At 43.7% G+C, this 22,689-nt stretch overlaps 1 protein-coding gene across 2 annotated transcripts in view; it reads left to right on the forward strand.

Moving 5' to 3' along the window:
• VIRMA (vir like m6A methyltransferase associated) overlaps positions 1-22,689 on the forward strand; it is a 753,509-nt gene that overhangs the window by 236,501 nt on the left and 494,319 nt on the right. For both annotated transcript variants that reach the window (XM_085605246.1, XM_085605248.1), the window contains exon 9: positions 7,514-8,660. In XM_085605246.1, the coding sequence (XP_085461372.1) occupies positions 7,514-8,660 (1,147 nt within the window). The remainder of the gene's footprint in view (positions 1-7,513; positions 8,661-22,689) is intronic.

Genomic DNA, 22,689 nt, shown 5'->3' on the forward strand with positions numbered 1-22,689 from the left:
CCCCTCACACAGAAAATATCTCAGGTTCACTATTCAAGGGCAGCACTACCAATTCAAGGTTCTCCCCTTCGGCGTGACAACAGCACCCAGAGTTTTCACAAAGTGCCTAGCTACTGTGGCTGCACATCTACGGAGGCAACACATTCACGTCTACCCTTACCGGGACGACTGGCTTGTTCAGGCAAAGTCAGCCCAGCAATGTGCCAGCCACATGTCCCGCACCATTCACCTTCTTCACAGTCTGGGGTTCTCACTAAATTACCCAAAATGACATCTCCAACCCGCACACGTACAACAGTACCTAGGTGCGACCATAGACACTCTGGCAGCCACAGCTCAGCCAAATTTAGTGAGGATCAACAGCATGCAAATGCTGATTTCCAAGTTCAAACCCCAACACTCCCTTCCTGCGCGAGTGTTCATGCAGTTGATAGGCATGATGGCCTCCTGCATCTTCATAGTCCCACACGCGAGACTACATATGCGCCCGCTTCAGGAGTGCTTAGCACGTCAATGGAATCAGGCTCACGGGCAACTAAAAGACCTAGTGTTGGTGAGCGGTCGGGCATACAACTCTCTGCATTGGTGGAACCCACAAAACCTTTGCAAGGGCCGACCGTTCCAAGAGCCTGTTCCACAAATAATACTGACAGCGGTTGCGTCTCTCCAGGGATGGGGAGCTCATGTACTCCATTACACAGTGCAGGGACTATGGACAACACAACAAAAGAAGCTGCACATCAACCTTCTGGAACTGATGGCAATCTTCCTAGCAATGAAAGCATTCAAAGTACACTTGTGCAACAAAGTCGTGTTGATCCGGACGGACAACATGACCGCCATGTACTACATACAAAAGCAAGGAGGAACACACTCTCCACAGTTGTCTCATCTGGCTCAGAGCATGTGGAAGTGGGCCATTCAGAGGAACATGTTCCTCATGGCGGAACACCTCCCCGGCAAGGACAACCAGATGGCGGATCTGCTCAGCAGACACAGCCACCAGATGCACGAGTGGGAGTTACACCCATCAGTACTCCACCCGTACTTCCAGCAGTGGGGTCATCCAGACATAGACCTATTCGCCACAAGCGAAAACGCAAAATGCCAAAGCTTTGCCGCCAGGTTCCCACATCCGCAGTCGCAGGGCAATGCGATATGGATGAACTGGTCCGGCAGATTTGCGTACGCTTTTCCCCCAGCACCATTGATACCGCTGGTGGCGCGCAAACTCAGACAACACTCACTGACACTCGTCCTGGTTGCTCCAACATGGGCACGCCAACCATGGTACACCACCTTTCTCGAACTTTCCGTGGTGCCGCATCAAAGGCTGCGGATCAAACCCGCGCATTTGACGCAGAACCATGGAGAGATTCAGCACCCAGATCCGCAACAGCTGAACCTGGCAATCTGGCTCCTGAAGTCCTAGAGTTTGGCTACCTCAATCTGCCACCTGACTGTATGGACATCATTAAGGAAGCTAGAAGACCCACTACCAGAGCTTGCTATGCAGCCAAATGGAAAAGGTTCGTAATTTATTGCAATAACAATGACATTAACCCGCTAGACGCATCCATCCAAAACATAATTTGTTACCTCTTACACTTATACCGATGCAATCTGGCATACACCTCAATACGTGTCCATTTGACCGCAATATCAGCCTATCTCCAGAACAGGCAGCACCTCTCTCTATTCAGAGTGCCTGCCATCAAAGCATTCTTGGAAGGACTCAAACGAGTAATTCCTCCAAGCCACCCACCAGCTCCAATGTGGAACCTCAACTTGGTCCTCACACGCCTGATGGGTCCACCCTTCGAACCTCTACACTCATGTGAGATTCAATTCCTCACCTGGAAAGTAGCTTTCCTAGTAGCGATCACTTCATTGAGGAGAGTTAGTGAACTCCAGGCACTAACCATTCAAGAGCCATTCATACAGGTTCATGCAAACAGGGTCGTACTACGTACCAACCCCAAATTCATGCCCAAGGTGATATCGCAGTTCCACATGAATCAAACTATTGAACTGCCTGTTTTCTTTCAAAACCCACAAACTGTCGCAGAAAGAGCACTCCATACACTGGATGTAAAGAGAGCCCTCATGTACTATATGGACAGGACTAAAGTCTTTAGGAAAACAAAACAACTCTTCGTTGCCTTTGCCCCACACCACAAAGGTAACGCCATCTCCAAAGCAGGTATAGCCAGATGGATCGTTAAATGTATTCAAATTTGCTATCAAAAAGCTAAGCGCACATTAACGATTCCCCCACGAGCCCACTCAACACGTAAGTTAGGGGCCTCCATGGCTTTCCTGGGAAACATTCCTTTGCATGATATATGTAGAGCAGCCACCTGGTCCACTACACATACATTTACCAAACACTATTGTGTAGATGTGCAATCAAAACAGCAGGCAGCTGTAGGACAGGCTGTTCTCAAAACTCTTTTTCAGACCGCTGCAGCTGGCACTGGTGGCCGCCGCTAATAGAGGGTACTGCTATATATTCTATGCACAGATATGAATTCAGCAGCCCACATGCCTCGAACTGAATATGCTACTTACCAGTATGCATCTGTTCTTGGCATGTAGGGCTGCTGACATTCATATCGCCCACCCTCCTCCCCGGCGCCTGTAGCAGCTGCAGCTCTCAGAATTACTGTAAGCATGGTCATCACTTTCTGTATCTACTCCATCACTGCCACAATGGCGAAAAACAATCTGAGGATGGAGAGGATGCCCATGCGCACTGTGGTCCAGGGGAGGAGTCACCTATCTCAGGATACTTCGAAGACTCTTCCAGGACAACAACGTGCAAACATCCGGACCCAACACTAGGCGGCGATCTATGCACAGATATGAATGTCAGCAGCCGTACATGCCAAGAACAGATGCATACTGGTAAGTAGCATATTCAGTAATGTGCTTAAAATTATGCGTATTAAAAAATCAGTGAAGAGAAATTGCCTAGGTGATACGAAAGAACTAGTACGCGTGGGTGTTATTCTGTGCCCAACGGTAAAGTATGGAGAGAAGCGGTGAATTGCGTCAAAACTGAAGAAAGGAGAAGAGCAGAACAATGCAAACAACGTTATACTCACTACGAAGCTAGTCGCAACTTTCAAAATAGCGAGGCGGTAAAACAGCTTTCCGAAGAGGTCTAAAGACTGAGTGTCCGGGGGAAGATAAAAATGGAAGCGGAGTGTGAATATATAACCCATGGGAAATTAAATAGTATCGACCATTGTGTAATCACCCATGTGTTCTTAGTAAAGTCTTACCCGATTGTCTAAAAAAGTAACCCACTCGATAATCGAAGAAGCTGGGAAGTGAAAATGAAGAATGTTATTGCTCGAATCCCGAAGGAGCCGGGGGTGTTAAACACGGCATGAAGCCTCCAAAGTTTAAGAAAGCTTACCGGCAAGTCAGAAAGAGTTCGGCGTTCTCGGTATTCCAGTGTCGATAGAAAGCGTGCGTATAGCCGCATGCGTGCAAGACAACTACCTTTAAACTGGTGTGCAGGCTCATTCTCTATTTCACTAGTTCTGCTTCTACCCCATGATACATGGAGCAGTATGGGTTTATGCTCTGATAGCGTCCAGCCCAAGTACTCAGTTACTGACCTCTGAGAGAATGTTAGCATGTCCGACAAAACGATCCAAGTGGACATGGACGTCATGCTCAGTCTAGTAATGCAAGTATTCCCCAAAGGTCGGATGTTTGACACCATTTGTCTTGGAGCGGCCAGTGTTGTAAACAAATCCCTGAGGGCTTTAGCTGTATTGTGTTGGGAGTGTTCAGGAGCAGGGGATCAGATCTATGTAGCTGGACGTTAAGTATCCCATTGAAGTCTCTGTCTATGATAACTGGGCTGCCGGGCCAATTTACCAATAAAAGCGATATTGAGGAGTAGGAGGACCCCTGACTTGCGTTCTAGCGTATATGCTGCCCAAGGCCACCACTCAGCCACCTAGCTTACCCTCCACAGAAACATATCCACTGTTCTCATCCACTGTTAAGCAAATGTCAAATAGGACCCCAGGAATAGCCTATATAAGCGGCCCTCTAGCAAATGCTGATTATCCAGTGCAAATCACTCTCCCTCTCTTCTTAATGTGTAGCTTCTGTTCCTCTCTGTGTGCCCGATGTCTCGCCTAAAGTGGTTAGAGGAGGTCTGGGAAAACCCAAACCTACATGAAGCACCGCCTAAAGCATAGCCACTTGCACCAGTCTGCACCAAAGATGTACAGAGACACCTTGTATTGTCTGGTAGTCATAGGCATCCCCGTACATTCCATGTAAGAAATGTATACACTGTCAGTTCTATGTATCAGCTAGTTGTGATGAGCGTTTGACTAAGAAGGAATCCACCACTCGGGTTGTGGAGACCGTGAGAGGATTGAGTAGTGCCACCCTTCAATAATCCATACCCACTGCCCCCATGCAGGGACCTCCAACTTTCCCCACCCAAAGCAATAACTAGTAAAACAAAAATTGAGCAAGAAAACAGTTTGCATCTGCCACTCAAGTATCTCCTTGGAGGATGACTGTGCCCTACACTCTGGATGTACTCTTTCTTCTCTGTACCTTCAGCACTCAAGCAATTAGTCTTGGACAATTAGATAGACCTGATCTCCTAAGATTAAAATGTGCTCCTTTGCTCATGGAGGGAGTCATGGACCCTCAAAGTGCTTGATATGATGTAAACACTCATCACAATTAAACTGCCATTTATTACTCTGAACTCTTTCAAACAGCTATGCCAAATCATCCATTCACTACTTTCCCCTTTGGGGTTGCTATTTCTCATTCAACTATCAAAGGTGCTGAATTTGCTATTTTTGTTTTCCAAGAACCGTAATATTGGAATCAGCTTGTCCTCGTTGCTCACAGCGCCTCATTCACACACAGGACCACAGCTCACTTCACCTCCTTTTTATGAGTCTTTTTCCCAAATGAGTAAATCCCACTCAAATATGGTAACAGGTCATGTGCCAATCTAACACACTCAGATGTCAACTCTTGAGCCATTAAGGGTCAGTGCCTCTCTCTCTCTCTCTCCCATCTATTCATCCTGTGTTTAGCCACCAGCATGTTTTGAGTCAACGGTGATACTACCACTCCTGAAATAACTAATGCTCACAGCCTTACAGTGACTGCTGTTCCACATGCTTACTGTTTATCTATCTATGATTCATTCAGTCCTCTTAATACTGGTTTCCATGCTCTTCTCTAAGCTAAGCCTACTGTCTGAAATTCACTAATTAAATCACTCAGTCTATGACAACCATACAGATCCTTCTCAAGGGGTTTTCTGCCTTTCATATAGTTAGCCAACCAATCGTTCTTAATACACCTGCATCTCTCACCACTGCAGGTAGTGTTCTCAGCTGTAAATTTGTCTACTTCTGCAATCACTTCTTTGTTAGATGATGCTTGCCAGTCCTAGCTCAGTCTAGTACGAAGAAAGCACAAGATGTTGATGTTATTATCCCTTTAGTGCCCCTCTCACCGTTATTTAAACACACATTTTCTTCGTTGTAGGAAGTCGGCTCTTTTTATAGTATACCAAAAATATGTATGCTGTGTAAAGAGTTCAGATATCTCTTATGAGTGGACAGGGGCTTGCTGTAGTAATCCCAAGGTGCTCTATCTATGGTAGTGTGGCCGAGCAGCTTTAGGCTTCTCAGAGAGAAGTGTTAGAGAAATTTGTAGCACACAAAGTCCATAAATGATGCACACATTCAAAAAAGAGAACCACACCAATTTAGTAAAATAATAGGTATTTTTAAATATATATATTTTTGAACCTAAGAACTTCATAATCAGGTAAGTACTCTTTTGTAATAGACTTTTTACAGTTTTAGCGATATTAACCATCAGTGCAATGTCCAAGAATCGAATTGAACATCACACAAGCATATCTGCTCATGCAGATATGTCCTCGCAGGTAATGTAAATCACCCTGTCCTAGGACTGTAAGGCCTGCTATTGGGGTGACTTGCATATATTGTGTGCAGTTTCTGCAGGCATGTTACACAGGAGGTGTGCCATGCTGTGTATTGACTTTCATCTGCTCCATGTGACCCAGCCTGCAATGGCAGTTTGCATGAGTATGATGAGGGGCCCTTTAGGGTGACGCAATCCATGCTGCAGCCCTTAGGGATCCTCTTAAGTACCCAGGCCCTAGGTACCAGTGGTACCACTTTCTAGGGACTTACAGGGGTGCTAAAGGTATTGCCAACTGGGGGAACAATTGTACTGTTTTGGGAAAAGAGATCTGGCACTGGCGACCTTGATAGCAGGTACCCAACGCACTTTTATCAGGCAAAAAGTGAGGGTGACTTGTCAAAAAGGGTCACTTTCCAACATTCTCTTTGCCTTCTACTCACCTTTTCACACATCTCCAACAGCTTTACAGCTTTTTGGGCACTAGATGGCCAATCAGTTATTCATGTTTAAAATTTCAAAAGATAACATATATATGTTTTTTATGTACTGTAAACCCATCAACATCTTATCTGACTCCAGTGATCTCTTCTGCATTCTCCCTACGTTCCTGGTTTGTTCTCCCCTCTTTAGAAATCTTGTTCTGCTATTTTTCTTAAAAAAATACATATGTTCCTTTTTTTTCCAACACAATATCTACCCTTAACATTTGATGGTTACCACTAGGCTCATTAACACTCAAGTGAGAAAAGAATACTACTACATTATGCCTACTCGGGGGCTTTCCAAAGCATTGCCCCCCCCCCTCCCCCTTTATCAAAGTTGTCATCAACCTTTTAATCTGGGTTCTGTTCATCCTCCGCAAATACCTGCTCATCGCCTTATATGAACAACAATGCTGACTGGCTTTCTACCAGTGCCAGAGCTCAATACAAACCCCCTATATTGTTGTTTGGCGATTCAACAACTGTTCTCCATAGTACTTGAATCACTTCTCCACTACCTTTTTGCTCTTTACAGGTATGGCCTCTGAGTAGACCTCTGGCTTAAACATTTTTTACTTATCGTAATACTACTCCTAAAGAAAACGCCCTCTCCATTATGACTACACTCTGAGCTGACATTTTAACAACTTAATATTGTTCCATCCCCCTTCATGTTAGTTCCTTCACCAAACACGTCAGCCACATACTGCTGACAATTGAAATCCTGACCGCCTCTCATCTATGTACACTATTGATGTATCTTATTAATTTCTCAAACTGTCCTGTTAACTACCATCAATCAATGGCTTTATGGAACTTTCCAGCTGATCTTGTCCTTATGGACCAGTAGTTACTGTCTATACCGTTTCCTGTCAAATGTATTTGCCCCAAATAAATAGAAGCACAATAAAGTATAGAGTAATGAAATACTTTGCAATACTCTACAGCCTGCATTTTAGCATTTCCAATGTTTGTCAATTATTTTAAAAATGATTGGAACTTTTATGTGCTACGAATATTTTGATGTCGTAGATGGTATAGATGTAGTCTTTAACTCTGAATCCTCATTGCAGGTGATGATGGCTATGAGCAGATTTCAAGTGATGAAGATGGGATTGCAGACTTGGAGCGTGAATCATTCAAGTTTCCAACTTTCGACATTGACTATACTGTTGAGGACCTGGCATCCGTTCCTGCCATGTCATATGACCCCTACGACCGAGAACTTGGGCCCATGTTGTATTTTAACTGTCCTTATAAAACTGCATTTGAGAATGAAATGTGCAGGTTGAGAGATGACCCAGAAAAAGAAAACAATTTGGCGACTGAGCTTTCATTCAAATTAGCAGAGCTGTTAGAATTATATAAAGATGACCGGGGTGCAAAGTGGGTGACTGCTTTAGAAGAAGTCCCCAGTTTGATTGTGAAAGGCTTAAGTTACCTTCTTCTTAAGGAACCAAAGAAAGACTATTTGAATCAGCTGGTAGATTGGACCATACAAGCTTTAAGTTTACAGGTGGCTCTTGGCCAGCCTATTGCTTTGAATGTCAGGCAGCTCAAAGCTGGGACAAAATTAGTTTCTTCCTTAGTAGAATGTGGGAACCAAGGAGTGGTAGCACTTTTGCAGGCTGGTGTTATTGACAAATTATTTGAGTTGCTTTTTGCTGAACATGTGTCGTCTTCCCTCAAACTGAATGCCTTCAGAGCTTTGGACAGTGTCATCAGCATGACAAAAGGGATGGAAGTGTTTCTCAAAAATAGACCTGAAACTCTCGAAAAAAGTGGTTACCAGAAACTATTGGAACTGATATTATCAGACCAGACAGTTCGAGTCGTCACAGCATGTTCTGCAGTCTTGCAGAAATGCCATTTTTATGAGATTTTATCAGAAATTAAAAAACTTGGTGATCAATTAGCAGATAGCACCCCTCCTATAGCCAGCCAAAATTTAATAGAGCCGGACACAGCCCCGGGGATTGAGAAAGCAAGTCGTGAGTATGAAACTGATCTGGAGGCTCCTATGGATATGGACCAGCTCCTGGAAACCTCTGTGATTGGTGATGGAGATGTGGAGAAATTAGTCAGCCTCTTGGATGAGGTTTTACATCTGCTAGAAGTAGCACCTTACACAATGATTCAGCCTCCTGTGAAGTCCTTTCCTACTTGTGCCCGCATCACAGGACCACCAGAGAGGGATGATCCATACCCTGTCCTTTACAGGTAAGCTTTTTATTTGTAAAAACTGTAGTAACTGTCTTGTTTATCTCCATAGACTGGCATACATGCCTTTGTTTAGATTTCTTTGTCTTAAATAACCGTATGGAAAGGATGGTGAGATGAAGGCTGGAGAGAAGCCTAATGTTTCTACATGAAATGTGAAAGTAAGAGCAGGGCACCCCATGTTCTGTGGTGTTTATATGGTTAACCATATTCTGCGCACACAAAAAAAGAAACAATGTGCTTTGGAGCACCGTAAACATTGTGAAGTCCATTTTAGTGTTTTTAATAACCATAGTATCGCTTGTTGTTATGGCTAAGTGGTGTTCATGAACTTGCTTGGGGTCTACTTAGGAGAGACTGGTTAAATGATAGATTGGATTTATCCAGCTTGATCCCCAGCTTCTCTAATGAAACAATAAGGATTGATACTGACATAGCGCAGCATGAAGTAGTGGTCTCTTGTTGTTAACACCATACCACTTTGTTTGTAATTAATGCTAGTATAACAGTGTAGGATCACAGTGTGGGCTGGGTGTTTAGGAGTATCATTAAGATTCTTGTAGAGTGACAAAGCATAACCAGACTAAGAATGCTTAATAGTCGGCAAAATGATTGTGTATGCACTTCAAAACACCCCTACCTGCATTGCCACCAAATATGCTTGGTTGAAGTTTCAATGCACTCTTCAACCAGGAAGGACTTTTTCTTCGAATGGAATAGTGTCTGTATGTGATGTGTGTAGAGAAATATCAATCCAATCATTTACTGAATTACTTGCCATGGAAGAGGCTGTAGATTAAGCCTCCAATTCTCATTCTCTTCCAATCCGTACACCCTGCTGCTATGGCAGCATACATGAAATATTCTTCCCAGGTTTGTTTTTCAGAAGATTCCAGTGTTAAAGAATCTCGGAATGATTTAAAGGGCTTTTTATCTGCTAATTATAAAACCATCTCTCCATCAGTGTACATTTTAATGAATCCCTACGCATCTGACCCTAGCTAATAAATATATCCTCATTAAAAAGCTCTCCAGTCTATGAGAGTTCATTATTTAGATTCATGTTGCGGGATGCCTGATCTTCATTTTTGCATCGTGGGATCTTCTTTGAAGTCATTGATGTTAGAATAATCCCTTGCTACATACCAAGACCCAGGAGTACTTCTCATAGATATATTATTCATTAACTTATAAACACAGGGTGCTAGTTTCCATATAACAGAGCAGCACCCTTTAGGAGCATAATTATGCTAAATGTTTTCCTGGATATAGCCTCTCAGACTTCAAAGAACCAATTTCAAATCTGCATTACAGCATGTGAGGTGCAGAAAAGGGGTGTGTAATGTGATGGAAGAAATAGCCTGATAGCTTACATTGAAGGCTGAGAAAAAGCGTCCCGTATCTCAGAAGTCAATGGTCGGGCGACAACAGGACAAACACAAACAGGAATTCCAGGACCATACATCTCAGTGGGTGATGATTGTACTAGTCAATCAATCAATCAGTTAAACTTTATTCGGTGGAATATACAACCATAAAAGCTCAGCGAAAAGCCCATTTATTTATAGCGAAGTATAAAAACGTAAAATATGCTATTCAATATTAGTTAGTCATAAAATCTCACATCGCCAGTATAATTCATAATGCAAATGTTATTCTCTGGCTCAGCAATATATAAGAGAACAGTAAAAATACAATAAAACATCAGATCAAAACAAATCATGAGACCTCAACGCCAATTTAACTTCATGATTGGTATCTTTTTCTCAGTCTCAGAGCTTGAATTGTAAAAATTTTAAACAGCGAAACCAGTGCGGGCTGCAATGTCCATTTATTCTAGTGTGTTGGTCCTGTGAGTGCAGGTCCCCAGTACTCATTCACATGGTTTGCATGTTCCCACTGATGCAGAATGTAAAACTTCCTAACTAATGTAAAGGAAATAGTCATTCTATTAAGGAAATGGAGGCTTGGATTATGCATTTCTCCTTCTTTATTTTCAGCTCAGCAGTCCAAACATCTTAACCACATCACATCCATCTGTAATTTTGGAGTCTCAAAAATCTTATACACAACGGCACAATTATGCAGTGTCAAGCAACCCTACAGTGTCACTTAGTGTACCATATCAGAACAACACATGCATATTATACTAATTCTGGCCTCCATGTCCTTTATATAATTAAAACTTTCCTTCGCATTAGCTAGGAAACTTTACATTCTATGTCAGGACCGGAGGCTCAGAATATGCAAGTCTAAAGCTTATTAACCACCAATGAGGCAACATTCAAGACAGGCTTGAAATAGAATTTCTTGAAAGTGGAGTCTGAGGACCAATCTGCTGCACTGAGGATGTCCTCCAATCAACCCCCTAGATCAGAGGTCTTCAAACTATTTTGGTCTGAGCCCCAATTAAGCAAAATGTTTTGAAGATGGGCCACCCTCCAAAACTTCATGGTAAGGATTTGGGGAATGGGAGGGATGATCACAGGGGTCAGGGATCATGAGAACATTTCAGGGGTGCTTTTCTGTAGCTCGTAATCCACACTAAATATGCCGCACCAAGCAAAACCAGAAATTACCACAAACACTACTGCCCATAATTGGGGTGCCGTGAGCACCAATGCACTCCACCTGCTGCACTAAGGATGGCTCTAGCCCTGAGAAACAGGCTATTTCCCCTTCTTTTATTCCTTCTTCACCATCTGTGACCATCACTTCAATCTCAAAACAAGTCCAGTCTCTGATTGAAAGAAAATTAGCTACTGCATGCTTCCCCAGTTGTTTTGCGCCAATAGCGTCATCTGCCCTAATGCTAGCAAGGACAATGAGCCCCCATGCCCAAATTCTATTGTAAAACATTCATAATTGTGATGCAGTGGGCCCCTTGGCAAAAGTGTCACTGTACTTACTTCACTAATATTAGCTGCTGCCTTACTGTCGCCTCTGACCTTTCCCAACATGGGATCCCATCTCATACCAACCCTCTCCTTCTCATCCCTCCTCACCCACTCATCTCTCTGATGCCTAAATCAAGGCGTTGCCTCTGTTTAATTCCCCCACTCCCTGGGGTCATTGCTCCAAAGCTCAAAGAAACACTGGCACAGGAAGTGTGCTCTAGACCTCTTATGCAGCAGCAGCATCAAAGATGCCTACAGCTCGGCAAAGCAGGCTGTCTACTCAGCCCACTTGGCTGGGCTATTACTTATAGGTCAGATGCCCAAAGCAAGATGTCTGCAAAAAATAACCACACGAATAGCAAAATACATGGTATTCTGTAGAAGTCTATATGGAAACCATGTACCACCTGACAGACCCATGCATCACCTATTACGGCTCTCCAATTGTAGATAAAGAATCTGAGCAGGACCCCCACACCTTACATGGAAATAAAAGGTATCACTTTTCGTTGGATCCCCTTAAGGATTGGCGGCACCTTTAAATGCACCTCTGCCACGTCCGGAACCACAAAAGGGGAAGAATCCCCCATAATCTCTTCTGATCCTTCCACTGCATTGATCTTTTTGTCTGGAACTTGTGGGAGCAGAGTTGAAGGACTGACCGGATTAGCGCTCCCAGTCGTGCCAAAATCTTCATTGATCGTTGCTTCTTATCAAGGGAGGAAAGATTCGAAGAAATTTAGAAAGCTCCTTGATTAAGTAGTCTCTGAAGGGCCCGCAATCCACCACCTGGCCTGCCTCCGGGGTGGCTAATTCCCCTAGCTTAGGGTCTATCTTTATGAGGAGAAATCTTCTATGCTTCGTAGAGTGGGCACAATTTTCTTTGCCCAGGAAGCTCAGGGCGCGTTGGCCCAACCATATAAAATATTGGGATCATTGAGGTTACCAGACTCTCGAGCCTCTTCTGCCATATCTAAAAAAAATGTAAGCGGTCCCAAGATATCTGGCACTTTGTCCTGGCAGGGCTTCCATGACCGGTCAAGTCCCTTCATCGGGTTCTTGATGAAAGTTTTTGATAAACGTGGCCATCTTGGGGTCAGTCTCTAGTTTTACGCTGCCTCCCCTCTAGAGACGGCCTTGGGCATTCTGCTAGAAGCCTTCCCTAAACCTCTTCATCCAGGAGCTTTCTTATGCGGCTGCCCCAATATTGCTCCACCTTAGTCGCAGGGTTCCAATCTGAGAAACAGGGGTGGAAGATATCATCAGGGTTGACCATATCTGGCACCTGGTTCATCCCCACAATTAGCATTGTCTGAGGATTCCCTGGTATCGTCTTCCAAGGGGAGGAACAAATCATCAGGAGGAGAGGGGGTGGTAGTCCCAGAATTGTTGTTCCGATTATCCTGGTGGGTAACCGGCTGTTTAAAAAAAAATGCATCAGATGGTGGAGGGTTGAAGTCCCTTTAAGGACTATGTTTTTCCCTGGAATTCCTTTGTGCCCCTCTGAGGGGGTTGGACTCTTGGCTTTAGCAGCGGGTTGACTGCTGGTATTTATCGCTAACAGCAAAAGTTGGTTGTTAATAGGCTCTAGTGCAGAAGAGTGTGCGCTGAAAGGAGGAGTCAATTACTTCAGCCAGCCCTTCATCGAGGGGAAGAAATACCTGCTGTTCCTCCACCACCTCCAGTTGCTGCCCTTGGGAATGTGCCATGTGTGTGTGGGGGAGTTAAATAATCTCTCTCTCTCTCTCTCTCTCTCTCTCTCTCTCTCTCTCTCTCTCTCTCTCTCTCTCTCTCTCTCTCTCTCTCTCTCTCTCTCTCTCTCTCTCTCTCTCTCTCTCTCTCTCTCCCTCTCTCTCTCTCTCTCTCCCCCTCTCTCTCTCTCTCTCTCCCCCTCTCTCTCTCTCTCTCTCTCCCCCTCTCTCTCTCTCTCTCTCTCCCCCTCTCTCTCTCTCTCTCTCTCTCCCCCTCTCTCTCTCTCTCTCTCTCTCTCTCTCCGTTGATTACGATGGTTTATCAACCAATGAGAGCATTTACAGAGCCAACATTGAAAAAGGCACTGCCTGTCGAAACGCGTCTGTTGGTCAATAAACTCTTATTTCAGAAAACCTGTGGAGTGCTTTTGGTTCCTTGTGAGCTGTTAGGGAGAAATGATTGGCATGCAGCCACTTGCATGTACAAATAGAACCAGTTCTGAAAGGTGTTCAGTTGGTGAAAAGTGGCTTTGTGTTCAAAATTTATGACACTGGCTGAAACTGTCGCTTATCTGAGAAAGAGGCATACCATGGACACTAAGTCGCCATTACTATAATGGGAAATCAGACTTACAAAAGGATAGCTTACAGCTATGCATTCTCTGCATAAACTGGGAAACAGGACGGTTTATTATGGTACTGCTCCAGTTGAAAAATGTGTAATCTGAGTCAGCGCGCTTGCAAGGAAGGATGGTGCATTATGGGACTTGTACCCAGAGGGGCTAAAACTCCTATCAACAGATATGATGACACGCGCTGGCAATGATTGGGTCTCCAATCCGTTTTTTTTTAAAACAGATTTTATTGATTTTCTGATTCTTTACAGTTTCCCTGTGTACATTGTACCAAGTATACATGTTTGTATGTAAACACATATAGTCGACATTAGTATGATTATAGTAGTGACAGCGCTGATCAGACATTGATTACACATTTTCATACAATTGCATATACAATCCAAGTTGTTGACTTTGTTGCCTCATCGTTACTGTGTGTACACATAACATAGCAGAGACCACTTACTATATTGCATAGCTCTGTCTTATTGAAAAAACTAACCCTAACTGAAGTTAACTCCCCCCTCCCATTACCCCACGTACTCAAAACTGCTCCCAGGCATCAGTTATAGCTTCTAGCACCATCGTCGTTTCTTACACATTAGAGAGCGTTTTGCTGGCAGTAAACACCTAATATACAATAGAGCTCTGCCACATCCTGCTTTTCCTTATACCCAGTGTCGCAGTGAAGGTTACATAACCAATTATGTATGTCTGCATTACATGGTGTGTATCTCTGTCACCACAAACTCCTCCAGCAGCGCATTCTATTCTAACGATATGGATTTTTTACAAATACCCCTTCGTTCCTCTCGCTTCCCGCCCTGCCCCATCTAACCATTTCATTATACCAATCCAGCACCGCCGGTGCTTTTTTCGCCTTCCATCTCATGGTTATTGTTCTTTTTGCTAAGATCAGCGCCAGGTTGACAAATCTATACGTGGGGTTTCCACTTTTGGATTTCGGACCATACCCTAGTATATAGTGTTCTAGTGAGATACCTCTGCGTTCTGGAGCTATTGTGTTCAATAGATTATTAATCGTAGCCCATAAGGTGCCAGCCTGGGGCATGCCCACAACATGTTTAATAAATTAGCATCCGATTCTTGACATCGTGGGCATGCGTCCACTATGTCTGGGAACATGCCACTAAGTCTGTGGGGGGCGGGGATGGATAAGCGTGATGTAGGATCATTAGTTGAATGAATTTGAATTTTGGATTACGTGATACCTTCCTCGGGTATTCAAGGATGACATTCCACTCCTTATCTGTAAGCTCTCTCCCTATATCAGTATTCCACTTTTCACAAAGTTCCTCTAGCGGTGTTGCTGTGTGTGTTCGAATTCCATAGTATAGCCACTTAGTTGAATGGCTACCATTCCCCATTAAGTATTGCATGTGCACCAGTTCGTGTGTGGGGGGTTCGGTTCCCTCCGGTGCCCATGTGTTTCTAACGTATCTCACTGTGTTCGCATGCAAGAGGAATAGTGTGTTTGGCACACCTCGTTCTCTTACAAAGGTGTCGTGATTCATCAGTGTACCTCCTGTAAAGAGCGTTCCTATCGCGTCCACACCAGCTTCCATTCAAGCCTGTATGTGCCTTTGTGATACCGTTCCTAAGGGTAGTGGAGTACTCAATAGCGGGATGTTGGGGGCATAAGGAGCCTGTCCCTTAGTGTAGCGTAGTGCTTTCTTCTAGTATGTCATTGCCATTTTTATTAGTGGGGGCGCATGTTTTGGATGTCTACTGTTTGGCAGCAGTAACGTGTGTCTGTCATGTCTGGACATGGCAATCTCTTGTAAATTACGCCCTACAAGCCAGTATGCCAACCATTGTAACTGTCCTGCATAGCAGTATGCTTTGAAGTCCAGGACTCCCAAACCCCCGTGTCTAGTGTCTAACCACAGCTTAGACAACCCGATCCTACGTCTCCCTGACCCCCAGATCAGCTCCACTAGATGTGTATCTAGGGTCTTAAACACCTGCATAGGTAGTGCGAGTGGCAAGTTCGTAAAAAAATTAAGTAATCTGGGAAGCATCACAATTTTGGCAAATGTTGCCCTTCCCGCTACCGATAGTGGCAGGGACGTCCAGAATCTGATTTGTGGTTTGAGCGTGTTAATTGCCCGTGTTAAGTTACAGTCCAATATGTCCTTTGTGTCCCTGTAGATGTAAATGCCAAGATATTTAAGTGGGTCCCCAATAGTCATTTGTTGATTACGATGGTTTACCAAGCAATGGGAGCATGTACAGAGATATAAGACCTGTGGAGCACTTTTGGGTTCTTGTGAGCTGTTGGGGAGAAATGATTGGCATGCAGCCACTTGCAAGTAGAAATAGCACCCGTTCTGAAAAGTTTTCAGTTGGTAAAAAGTGGCTTTATGTTTGAAAAAAAATAAAATATATATATGTATGTATGTATGTATATATGTATATGTATATATATATATATATATATATTTCATATTCTACTGGCGGTCGCCAGTATATAGTTAGGACCGTGTTTCCATAGGAAATCCGTAACATTCTAGTTGGAATGACTTTGGCGCCGGTTGACGAATCCTCGTGAAATTTTCAAAATAGGTGGGGCGCTCCGCTCCGCTCCTACCCTGAAAGTCTCGGGGGGGCTGAGAAAAAAGGGGGGTCCCAAAACGCGTTTTCCCCATGCAATTTTCCATAGGGACCTTTAGTCCAAGGTACAGCCCGAACGGCTGAACAGAATTACTCGAAATTTGGCAGAGAGGTAATCCTCAGCACAGGGATGTGCCTTTTGCATATATGGAGTCAATCTGTTCAGTAGTTCCTGAGAAAATTGCAGTTAAAAGCACATACATATCTATAGCCGCGCACCGTGCGAGCACCCTAACGTGCGCGAGTGTAATTCTGATTGGTGGTTACATGTTAGTCAACGTTCGAATCGGTCGAAATCAGGAAGTGTTGGCCGCCATTTTGTTTGTTTTCAGTGCGAGAGTGAAAAAGGAAGGTGGCGAACGTGAAAAGGGGGCAGGGTAGAGAGTTCCTGACCCCCTAGCCTTTGTCAGGGGGTCCCTGACGGACCACGAAGGCAGAAAAAAACATTTACATTTTTTTTTTTTTTAAATCGCGGGGAAACCAAAAAAAAAATACATAACTTAGCATTTTAAAAAACGTACAAATTCACTGAAAAAACCATAGGTTTCACACACGTTATAGTTAGGAATTCGCATTTAAAAAAACCTTGCAAATTCACTTAAAAAACCATAGGTTTCACACATGTTATAGTTAGGTGGATATTTCACTCGTAAAAAACCAATGACATTCCCCCGTTATAGTTAGTTCAGATAACTATAACTCGCGCGACCGCAGTCCACTGCTGATGACGTCACATATTACTTCACTCATGACATCACTGATGACATCATCCTTGTGATAGAGTGGCGGCCGCGCGAGTTATAGTTATCTGAACTAACTATAACGGGGGAATTTCATTGGTTTTTTACGAGTGAAATATCCACCTAACTATAACATGTGGGAAACCTATGGTTTTTTAAGTGAATATATATATATATATATATATATATATATATATATATAATATATTCACTGAAAAAACCATAGGTTTCACACATGTTATAGTTAGCGGAAATTTTACTGATAAAAAACCAATGAAATTACCCCGTTATAGTTAGTGCTGGCAACTATAACTAACGCGACCGCAATCCTCTGCTGATGCTAATACTGTATTTAGACACTTATTTGCCCATGTCTTCTTCCATACATTTTTAGCTATACATATATTACAAATATTTTTTTTTATAAAGACACATATGTCATCAGCAGAAGATTGCGGTCGCGTGAGTTATAGTTGCCAGCACTAACTATAACGGGGCAATTTCATTGGTTTTTTATCAGTAAAATTTCCGCTAACTATAACGTGTGTGAAACCTATGGTTTTTTTCAGTGAATTTGTACGGTTTTTTAAATGCTAAGTTACTTTACGCCATTCGAGGCGTGCGCGCCCACTTAACGCAGTTCGTTCCGTGCACGGTTTTTAGCAACTTTAATAAGCCCTGTACATTTGGTGGCCTTCGGCCACCAAAAGCACAGGGGGTGGGGTCAATGTGGATAGTGTTTTTTTTTATTTCGATTTTATAATTTCATGTTGCCAAAATTTAGTTTTTTTTCACAGGTCTAATAAGCCCTGTACATTTGGTGGCCTGCGGCCACCAAAAGCACAGGGGGTTGGGGTAAGTGTGGATAGTGTTTTTTTTTTAATTTTTTTTTTAACCGTACGCGTACGGTAAGCGTACGGTAAGCGTACTCGCCGAAATTGCCGAAAAAAAAAAAAACGTTTTTGCTCTTGGGGGATGTTTGGGGACTCCCTCAACATGACTGTGTGGGAGGGAGTTGTCAAAACAGCCCCGTAACATGTTTTTGGGCATCATGTTTGATAAATAACACTCAGTGCGAGAGACAAAATGGCGGACGCCGCTTCCTGGTTTCGGCCGATTCGAATGTTTACTAAGATCTAAGAGCCAATCAGAATCGCGCCCGCGCACGCCACCGTACGCGTACGGTAAGCGTACGGTAAGCGTACCGTAAGCGGGCTCAGATATATATATTGATTTAAAGGCTATTTTCTCAGAATCTACTGAACAGATTTACACCAAACCTACAAAAGGCACTTCCTTGACCTAGGGACTACCTCTCTGCCAAATTTCTAGTAATTCTGTTCAGCCGTTCGGGCTGTAGCTCTGTCTAAAGGTCCTATGGAAAAATGCATGGGAAAAACGCGTTTTGGGACCCCCCTTTTATCTCAGCCCCCGCTTGACGAATCCCCCCGAGACTTTCAGGGTAGGAGCGGAGCGTAGCGCCCCACCTATTTTGAGACATTCGCGAAGATTCATCGACCGGCGCCAAAGTTATTCAAAATAGAATGTTGCGGATTTCCTATGGAAAAGGGGTCCTAACTATAACTACCTACTGGCGACCGCCAGTAGGTAATATATATATACACATACACATGTATATGTATGTAGATGTATATGCATATGTATGTATGTGTATGTATGTATGTATGTATATGTGTATATATATTATCTACTGGCGGTCCGCCAGTAGATAGTTATAGTTAGGACCGTGTTTCCATAGGAAATCTGAAAATTCTATTTTGAATAACTTTGGCGCCGGTTGACGAATCCTCGCAAATTTTTCAAAATAGGTGGGGCGCTCCGCTCCTACCCTGAAAGTCTCGGGGTGATTAGTCAAGCGGGGGCTGAGAAAAAAGGGGGGTCCCAAAACGCGTTTTCCCCATGCATTTTTCCATAGGGACCTTTAGTCCAAGGTACAGCCCGAACGGCTGAACAGAATTACTTGAAATTTGGCAGAGAGGTAGTCCTCAGGTCAGGGATGTGCCTTTTGAATATCTGGAGTCAATCTGTTCAGTAGTTCCAGAGAAAATTTCAGTTAAAAGTACATGTATATCTATAAGCGCGCACCGTGCGTGCACGGTGACGTGCGCGAGCACATTTCAGATTGGTTGTTAGATGTCAGTAAACATTCGAATCGGTCGAAATCAGGAAGTGTCGGCCGCTATTTTGTCTCTCGCAGTCTGAGGCAGTGAAAAACAAAGGTGGAGAACGTGAAAAGGGGGCAGGGTGGACAGTTCCTGACCCCCTAGCCTTTGTCAGGGGGTCACTGAAGGACCCCCAAGGGTGAAAAAAACATTTATTTTTTTGACGAAAAAATGCGTGGTGCGCGCACCGTGCGCGCACGGCACGAACAACGCATCGTGGGTGCTCGGTGTACGATGCGCACCGAGTGCCCACTGCGTGCGCACGGTGCGCGCACGGTGAAAAACCTGAAAAAAAAAATATTAATAAATACATAACTTAGCATTTAAAAAAAAGTACAAATTCACTTAAAAATCCATAGGTTTCACACACGTTATAGTTAGGAATTAGCATTTAAAAAAACCTTGCAAATTCTCTTAAAAAACCATAGGTTTCACACATGTTATAGTTAGCTGGACATTTCCCTCGTAAAAAACCAATGAAATTCCCCTGTTATAGTTAGTGCAGGCAACTATAACTCACGCGACCGCAATCCTCTGCTGATGACGTCAGTTATTACATCACTGTATTTAGACACCTATTTACCCATGTCTTCTTCCATTAATCTTTAGCTATACATATATTACAAATATTTATTTTTCAGAAAGGCACATATGTAATCAGTGATGTAATATCTGACGTCATCAGCAGAGGATTGCGGTCGCGTGAGTTATAGTTGCCTGCACTAACTATAACGGGGGAATTTCATTGGTTTTTTACGAGGGAAATGTCCAGCTAACTATAACGTGTGAAACCTATGGTTGTTTAAGTGAAAATATATATATATATATATATATATATATATATATATATATATATATATATATATATATATATATATATATATATATATATATATATATATATATATATATATATATATATATATATATATATATATATATATATATATATATTTCACAGTTACCCAAAGGTGCGGGGCGCACTCTCCCATCAGCGCGTTCAAATTAAAGCAAGGGACAGGAGCATCCAGCGTCAGCAGCGCCTGACGCGTTTCAGGCTACGCCCTTCTTCTGAGGCTTGCTGCTACTCAATGACTGCCAACAAAAGGACTCCAGAGAATACTCCCATATTTATTCAAATATTGCTCTCAGGTGAGTATTGAAATCACAAAGCTTTCTGGGACTGGTAGTCCTTAACATAAAACCCCAATGGGCTGCAGGCAGGCATTAAGTAAAAATAGTTCCAAATCACGGGTGCTTCTGCTCAGTCCTCACCCTTTCAGGTAAACGCCAGATGTATCTGCAATGCTGATCTGAAGACCAGCGGCGGAGCCGTTAGAATCCACGGCGGTGCACCCCTCGGCCGGGTCGGCCGCAATTTATACAGAGTTCACAGTTACCCAAAGGTGCGGGGCGCACTCTCCCATCAGCGAGTTCAAATTAAAGCAAGGGACAGGAGCATCCAGCGTCAGCAGCGCCTGACGCGTTTCGGGCTACGCCCTTCTTCTGAGGCTTGCTGCTACTCAATGACTGCCAACAAAAGGACTCCAGAGAATACTCCCATATTTATTCAAATATTGCACTCAGGTGAGTATTGAAATCACAAAGCTTTCTGGGACTGGTAGTCCTTAACATAAAACCCCAATGGGCTGCAGGCAGGCATTAAGTAAAAATAGTTCCAAATCACGGGTGCTTCTGCTCAGTCCTCACCCTTTCAGGTAAACGCCAGATGTATCTGCAATGCTGATCTGAAGACCAGCGGCGGAGCCGTTAGAATCCACGGCGGTGCACCCCTCGGCCGGGTCGGCCGCAATTTATACAGAGTTCACAGTTACCCAAAGGTGCGGGGCGCACTCTCCCATCAGCGCGTTCAAATTAAAGCAAGGGACAGGAGCATCCAGCGTCAGCAGCGCCTGACTCTTTCGGGCTACGCCCTTCTTCTGAGGCTTGCTGCTACTCAATGACTGCCAACAAAAGGACTCCAGAGAATACTCCCATATTTATTCAAATATTGCACTCAGGTGAGTATTGAAATCACAAAGCTTTCTGGGACTGGTAGTCCTTAACATAAAACCCCAATGGGCTGCAGGCAGGCATTAAGTAAAAATAGTTCCAAATCACGGGTGCTTCTGCTCAGTCCTCACCCTTTCAGGTAAACGCCAGATGTATCTGCAATGCTGATCTGAAGACCAGCGGCGGAGCCGTTAGAATCCACGGCGGTGCACCCCTCGGCCGGGTCGGCCGCAATTTATACAGAGTTCACAGTTACCCAAAGGTGCGGGGCGCACTCTCCCATCAGCGCGTTCAAATTAAAGCAAGGGACAGGAGCATCCAGCCTGCACTAACTATAACGGGGGAATTTCATTGTTTTTTTACGAGGGAAATGTCCAGCTAACTATAACGTGTGAAACCTATGGTTTTTTAAGTGAATATATATATATATATATATATATATATATATATATATATATATATATATATACACATACACATGTATATGTATGTAGATGCATATGTATGTATGTATGTATGTATATGTGTATATATATTATCTACTGGCGGTCGCCAGTAGATAGTTATAGTTAGGACCGTGTTTCCATAGGAAATCTGAAAATTCTATTTTGAATAACTTTGGCGCCGGTTGACGAATCCTCGCAAATTATTCAAAATAGGTGGGGCGCTCCGCTCCTACCCTGAAAGTCTTGGGTCTTAGGTCATGTGATCAAGGCTCCACGGAGCCGAAACGTTATTGCCGACGCTCTGGGTAATAAATGAAACCAGCACCAATTCCAGGCTCGTGTACTTACTTCTTTGGCAGTTGAAGGACTTTCAAGGCTGATGGGAGTAGTCTTCTTGATATATTACCTACTGGCGGTCGCCAGTAGGTAGTTATAGTTAGGACCCCTTTTCCATAGGAAATCCGCAACATTCTATTTTGAATAACTTTGGCGCCGGCCGACGAATCCTCGCGAATTTCTCAAAATAGGTGGGGCGCTACGCTCCGCTCCTACCCTGAAAGTCTCGGGAGGATTCGTCAAGTGGGGGCTGAGATAAAAGGGGGGTCCCAAAACGCGTTTTTCCCATGCATTTTTCCATAGGACCTTTAGACAGGGCTACAGCCCGAACGGCTGAACAGAATTACTTGAAATTTGGCAGAGAGGTAGTCCTCAGGTCAAGGAAGTGCCTTTTGTAGGTTTGGTGTAAATCTGTTCAGTAGATTCTGAGAAAATAGCCTTTAAATCAATATATATATCTGAGCCAGCTTAC

This window comes from Triturus cristatus, chromosome 5_1 (assembly GCF_964204655.1).
Source record: "Triturus cristatus chromosome 5_1, aTriCri1.1, whole genome shotgun sequence".
Classification (NCBI taxonomy): domain Eukaryota; kingdom Metazoa; phylum Chordata; class Amphibia; order Caudata; family Salamandridae; genus Triturus; species Triturus cristatus.